General features: G+C 33.5%; 1 protein-coding gene across 2 annotated transcripts in view; it reads right to left on the minus strand.

Moving 5' to 3' along the window:
* Positions 1-7,054, minus strand: part of LOC125672457 (ERI1 exoribonuclease 2-like) — a 14,312-nt gene extending 7,258 nt beyond the window's left edge. The window contains exons 1-6 of one of the 2 annotated variants that reach the window (XM_048908713.2): positions 6,745-7,054; positions 6,345-6,415; positions 5,666-5,746; positions 5,205-5,332; positions 1,866-2,016; positions 1,021-1,121 (exon numbers count right to left, since the gene is read on the minus strand). In XM_048908713.2, coding sequence (XP_048764670.1) covers positions 1,021-1,121; positions 1,866-2,016; positions 5,205-5,332; positions 5,666-5,746; positions 6,345-6,415; positions 6,745-6,770 — 558 coding nt within the window. In that variant the 5' untranslated portion in view covers positions 6,771-7,054. Of the gene's footprint in view, positions 1-1,020; positions 1,122-1,865; positions 2,017-5,204; positions 5,333-5,430; positions 5,548-5,665; positions 5,747-6,344; positions 6,416-6,744 lie in introns of those variants that run through there. The other variant, XM_048908714.2, reaches the window with a different exon arrangement.
* Positions 7,055-7,078: the final 24 nt, after the last annotated feature.

The raw sequence follows: 7,078 nt of genomic DNA on the forward strand, positions 1-7,078 counted from the left end.
TTGATGGGTCATGGGGTAATTTTTGATTTTTTTTTATGGGTGCTTGGTATATACAAAAGGTGCCTCCCGACCCCCCCATGTATTTATTTCTGGAATAGCCCTAATTGAAATCATCAACATATTTATAATATAATTGTTTTTGCTGAAAAAACCCCTCCCCAAATAGAAAAAAGCTATAAACAATCCTCTTTGATCCATTATAAACTGTAGGAAAATATTACATCCCTGGATCAGAACAATGATAATGAAGTAATGTACAAAATTTCTAGCCATGTAGGAGGAAAAGTGTTCACATGCTATTTTAAACCCTCCATCCCTCTTAGATCCACTATAGCTTTTAGGATAACAATTGGATCCCCCTGTACCGACAATATGCACATCTACATATGGCAATGAAACATTATACAAAGTTTCAAGTCTATCCAATAAGTCATACAGGAAGAGAAGCTTTCACCAGATTTTGTGACAGACAGACGAACAGACAGACTGACTGAAAGTACAAAAACAGTAAGTTTCCCCCTGGAAGAGGGAGACATAAATATCATTCACAGCCATATTCAAGACACCAGGTGGACCATGTCTTAGATCCTAGATTCATTATAGGATTAAACATTCTTTTTGAAGAATTTATCGATGTGTAAACTCTGGATATTTTACTCACAAACTGAATAAAAGTGCAAAGCACTTTAATGTTATCAAAGTTTGTGAGTAAAATGTCCAGAGTTTACACATCGATAAATTCTTCAAAAAGAATGTTTGATTCTTATAATTCCAATTCATTTCCTGTATTATCAATTTGAATAGTTTTCTCGCATTATGTTCTTTGTTTTCAGGAGCGTATGTATACATAACGTTTTAGGATTTATTGATGTGTAAATTCTCATTTAGCTTTATTTTTGTGCAATCAAAACAATTGTAATGAATAATATTGGAATTATAGTACAATATAGTCTATCTCAAACATGAATGAAATAGTGAAACATTCCAGTATTTAACTAACAAGTGTTGACTGTGTCTTACTCGGTATGTGGCCCTCAAGTCAATCCAGTTATTCAACTGTGATGGTTTTATCAGCTGTTTTCTTTTACATTCATTGAGAAGACAAGTTCCAAGATCCCAATCTACAAAGTAAACTGAATAATTAATCTACAAAGTCAACAGGATAATCAATTTACACAGTAAACTGGATAATTAAGATGAAATTCTCATCGTGTATGTAGCATCAGCAAAATTTCAAATGAGGAATACAAATGAATTACTGACTAAACGTCACTATAGATACACAAACACTTCTGTCCATATGGGTGTCATAATTTTGCAGATATACAGTATGCAGTTAGTTTACTCTGCCAGGCTATAATGAATCCATGGATTTTAGTTGTTGTGAGAATGATCATTTGAAATTATTTCATCTATCCCAAAAAAGTTTTTTAAGGGTCTGTAGGGGGCCGAAATAAGGCCTCATTCCCATACTAAAAAGCAGGTATTCAATATTCATCCCAATTTTTGCTTTAAAATTCAAAAAAGAAGAAGAAGAGATGTTTGTAAAACACATATGCATCCCCATGGTGCAAAATTGAAAAGGGTTATACACACACATCATTAAATTGATAGTAGTATCATCAATTCAAAATACTGAGCAGACAATATCTTCCTGTCAAGAGTGGATTGACCATGTGACCTAAAAATCAATAGCAGTCATCTACTCCTTAGGATGTACCAGTGTACCAAGTTTGATTCACAGAATTTACCTCAAATCCAAAACCCATTCATATTGACCATGAACAGCTCAAAAGTGTTGTTCATTTCTTAAATAATTTTTGGCATATAATTTCTCTCTCCACTTTTGGGACTTAATTTCATACCTGACCAAGTAACAAATGTTGTATATGCAGAGTCTGCTGAATCCTCTGAAGGTGGACCAAACACAAGACCTTTCTCTTTCTGCAGGCTGTCCAACCAATGGGAGAACTTCCTCAAACAAAGGCGAAGAGGAATTCCATTATCCACTTGTTCCTGTTGAAAAAAATCAAAATTCAAATAAACAATAAAAAGCACTGTTATTTTCAGTAAGAATATTAGATTGTAGTCAATTATCACCAACAATCGAAAGTCAGTTGCTATAAGTCTCCCAACGTTGATAATAATTTTTATAACCGATTAATTTGAAAAAATAAAAACATGACGAGTGGTGTCATGCGATACCGATCCGAATAATAATAAGAATATGCCTCAAGAAATATTTCCATAACCTGGGAAGAACATATGGGACTATTTTGGATTTGTTGGGACTATTTTGGATTTGTTGGAAATATTTTCGGTTTGTTGGGACTATTCTGGGTATGTTATTATTTTATTCATTTATACAGCGCAAAATTACAAATAGTTTCTATGCGCTGTACAATGTTTGTGCTAATAATCATTGATAATATACTATAAATAAAAGACCTGCAAAAGCTACATGTATTATAGGATTAAACATTCTTTTTGAAGAATTTATCGATGTGTAAACTCCGGACATTTTACTCACAAACTGAATAAAATTGCGAAGCACTTGACAAGATACAATCGGCATACAGGTATTCGTATGCTGGATCAAAATTCAGTTTGCAAGAGCTTGCACATGGAATTATCATACATTATAATACATGTACATTAAATAATTGTTGGGACTATTTTGGGTTTGTTAAGAAAAAGGAGATACCAGCAACAAAAGCCAATCTAGACACGCCTTACACAGTTTGCAAGTTGTGTTTGAAAAAATTCGCTATAATCGAATAAAAGTGATTAGAAAATTTTAAGGCCTTTTATTACAGTACTAAAAAAAAAAAGGTCTCAATCTTTTCGATTATTTAATGGATTATACGCTTTCAATTTAATATATTCGATAATTGATTATGAAAAATTTCCGATTTCCCATCACTATTAGATTGTATGACACATATTTCCTTGGTAGCAATGATGACTTCCTATATTACAGGGGTAGACAAATAGATTTTGGAAGTACTTGCCAAAGGACAGGTATAAATGCCAAATTCAATTGCCCTATGACAAAATTCGCTTGCCCCAAGACTATAAAACTATTTCAAATTATTTATTTTGTTGTATTTTATTCAATCAATTTATTCACAGAAAAAAGTGAAGATAGCAAGCATTCTGAGAGTATTGCATGGCAATACATAGTCCCCTACTGGTTGCAAAAATTACTGTACCACAACATTATTCAAAGTTCATTATGTAGATTATGGTAAAATTGGGGAACCAGGATAGGAAATCAACTACTATTCGAGTAGAGATTAGACCAGAGAAAAAAAGAGAAATTTATAATTAGGTTTAATAAGGTCTTTAACCAAGTCAATAAACTGTGACATGTAGGTGATCATGAATAATTTAGCTGTATTGTTGTATAGAAGTTTTAATGAGTGTAGTACTCTTATGTACAGAGATAAGAAATTTGGATGAAAACTGATAATTCATGCTATTTTTCTAAGTTCAAGGACCATAACTTAATGAAAAATCAACAGACCGAGACAAAATTCGAACTTGATATGTAACTTGTTATGACAAAGCAATGTACCAAATATCAAATGAATATCTGCAAGCACAACCAAAAAAAAAGTCCGGAAAACTATATCGGTATCCTCTGAAACTGATGATGTCACAATGCATCAACACAACATTTTTTTTGTGGAAAATATTGACCACGTCACAAAACAAAACTGCATAATAGTGTTTGAAAATTGGAAGAAATTTACAATCGATTATCGAATTAGGGGTATCTTTTCGATTCATAATCGAACATAATCGAGATATACAGAGAATTCAATTTAATTATTTCATTCATTAAGTAAATAAATCAAACACTGGTGTTGCTTACTGTTGTCGTTTAGTAGTATCAGTCTATGCCAAAGACATCGGACCGTCGGACCTGACCGATGTGCAGTACCTCAGGTCCGATGCATCATTTTTTTTTACACCGGACCAGAATGTCCGCTATCTGAGTGTCCCGATTTGAGCTTTACTATTTTGATGCGGAGTCATTTAAATGTTTGTTATAAGTAAAAAATAGCTCACAAATCCAAATACGTAAATGAATGTGATTAAAACCGCATGGACTGTCTAAAGTATTATACGGGAGGGATCCCTGGTATAGTATTACTAGTATAATAAATAAGATTTCCTTGGTTTTGCATTTTCACTTGTTTCACTTTTTAACATTAGGTTTTTCGGTCTGACAAAATTTGGTTCGGTTGATTACACGGGACTGAATGTCCTGTGTGGTCCAAAAAACTTTCGCATAGACTGTAGTATTAAACAGACAACAATTCTATTTTCAATACCCTTAATTTCTAAATTAATTAATTTTTTCTCAACTAGACCATTAGTGTTTTGATTTTTGTTTTTGCCCGCTTTAACAATTTTGTGGCCATGATCATGGCATGATGTTTGTCAAGATAGAAATATATGTTGGTAGTATTTCCTATGCCAAAGGAAATATAAATAAGTGTGTACAAGAAAAACCATAATAAATTATTAACGTCATACGCCCGATTTAGGAATAGAAATACACATATCAATCAAATTCATTCGAACTAAAAACAAGCAAGCCTGATTTCAGGAGTTGGCAGTTTTATCCGTAAAGACAACAACCACTGAGATTCGCTATTTTTTACAGATAAAACTGCCAACTCCTGTATTTTCCATATCTAAGTTAGGTTTCTTCTTAAATCTAAAATACTTCCAGACAACAGAACGTGTTGCACCAGAATACAGATATATATTTGGTTTGTCAGCCATTGTATACTATTTAAATTTAGAGTTATCGTCGTTCCAGAAATTAAAAAAACATAAACATTAAAACCGGCAAATGTTTACCAACTATCACTGTCAAATTTCAGCTATCGATTGTCGCCATCGGTGGCAATCTAGCGACAATTTTTCAATGGTCGGCGACTATCGCTGAATCACTACTGCATACACAAAATAAATTTCATTGTACGTCCATGTTTTTGATAATTTGGATTACATTCATTATCTTGTAAATGTGGATTTAAAAATACATAAGGGTGTATATAATAAATTTATTATTACAACTGCAATGTCGTATGATCTAATGATCCGGTGCGGATCAACTCAACATGATCCGACTCTCTGGATAAGTTACTGCAGTAATGATATATTTAACTTGGGACTTTGTAAGTTACCTGGGTAATACCAGTCAATTGTTTACAGAAGTCACTTAGCATTGGCTGCTCCTCAGGCATTACATAGTAATGGAACTCGCTGTCCACTTCCCCCGTCGAGGTATTCAGCAACACAGCAGGAAATTCAACTAAAAAACAACAAAGACAAATATCTCCATCGAAAATCAAATGTACAGTATTGTATATTGGTTCTTTCTTACAGTATTGTATATTGGTTCTTTCTTACAGTATTGTATATTGGTTCTTTCTTTTGGAGAAAAATGGTAAACTGTTTGAATTATATTGGTCCTTGATTCACCATGTTATAGATGTAGTGGTGCACATTCAACAGTCTGATCCACAGCTTGAATAAAAAAAGATTTGTTCCAAAAGATGTCAAGCAGTTGCTCAGTGAAACAAGGAGCAATGGACACTTTTGACTTGGTCACTGGTTAAAATTGTACATCAGTACATATTCTTACTGATTTCTTGAGTCTGAAACTTTCTTTGCTCCCAACATGTTGATTCATAATCCAAGACAATTAAATATGAAAAGTCCTGGTCTGAAATAAAAACAAAACTGTTAGTATGAATAACATGACTGATTAATATGCATGTGACACAAAACTCAAATACTAAACAGGTTGGGAACACTTCCCCTATAGCGAGATAGTCTCTCTAAAACGCGATTATCCCTCTTTAGCGAGAGAGTAAACATTACCATAAACAGGTGTTTTGGTGTCTTTATTGAAAATAATGGCAAATCTCGTGCAACGCTGAATAAGTGCGACACAAAATCAACATGATGAGAATTGTTTCTATGAAACTGACAACATAGTCAAGAAATCGCATATCAAAGTTGCTGCATAAGAGGGAAGCAGTCTGAAATCCAATACACATCGTGAGTGCTTTTGTTTTGATTAATATATTTGCAGAAGTATCAGACATTTTAGCACTTTTTCTTCTTTTCACATGAAACACGAAGAGATGTACTCCACGGGTGGTTTTTCTCGGTTGTACGGGATATATTTACTCTCGCTAGAGAGAGATAATCGCGTTTTAGCGAGAATATCTCACTTTAGGGGAAGTGTTCCCAACCTGCTAAATGTAAAACTGTGAGATCTACTCAGTGAAAATCTTCGGCCACAAATCATTTCTTACATTTTGTTAATGGTCTCTTTGATGGATGGTCTGCACCCGGATGTCTCCTCTGTCTTAATAAGCCAAGCTCTCTGAAAGAATATTAGAATCCCTGTAGATCACTCTGGATATAAGGGAGACTTTAATAAGTACCACTGGGTAACATAAACATGATAAAACTTTCAGATTCTGAGAGATCATGAATCCAGGGAAAAACATCTACCCTGAAGAGTTTGATTCATCAACTGCACGCACATATATGTGGTAAATTCGTCCCCCCAATTACAGATAAATAAAGTATAATGCTACAAAACACAGCAGATTCCCAGTAGGCCTAGTTGGTTGATTAATAGACAATGCATAACGGTTAAACTGGTAACATTATAAATTATAGGAAGTTGATTTTTTCTAAGACTTTTACCTGGCTAATTCCTTCGTTGTTTTCATATTATAACTTGGTATTAACCAAGCCAAACTCTGGAGACGCTATACCATCTTGTGACACGTCTCTATACTGTAACACAAGTACAAGTTCATCCACCTGTTTGAAGTTTGGCGCTGAACGTTAGCTGGATGTGGTAAAAGTAGTAGCAACAATGGGTTGGTTTCAATTTTGTGTCAAATACAGTATTTCAAAGGATTAAACTGTGTCATGAATACTATCACATGATATGATAATATTAATTAAAAAAATATTTTCTTTAAAATATCATGAAGAAAAAGATTTGAAAAAAAAAAAAATCACGATTCGGATC

Source organism: Ostrea edulis, chromosome 4, assembly GCF_947568905.1.
Source record: "Ostrea edulis chromosome 4, xbOstEdul1.1, whole genome shotgun sequence".
NCBI lineage: Eukaryota > Metazoa > Mollusca > Bivalvia > Ostreida > Ostreidae > Ostrea > Ostrea edulis.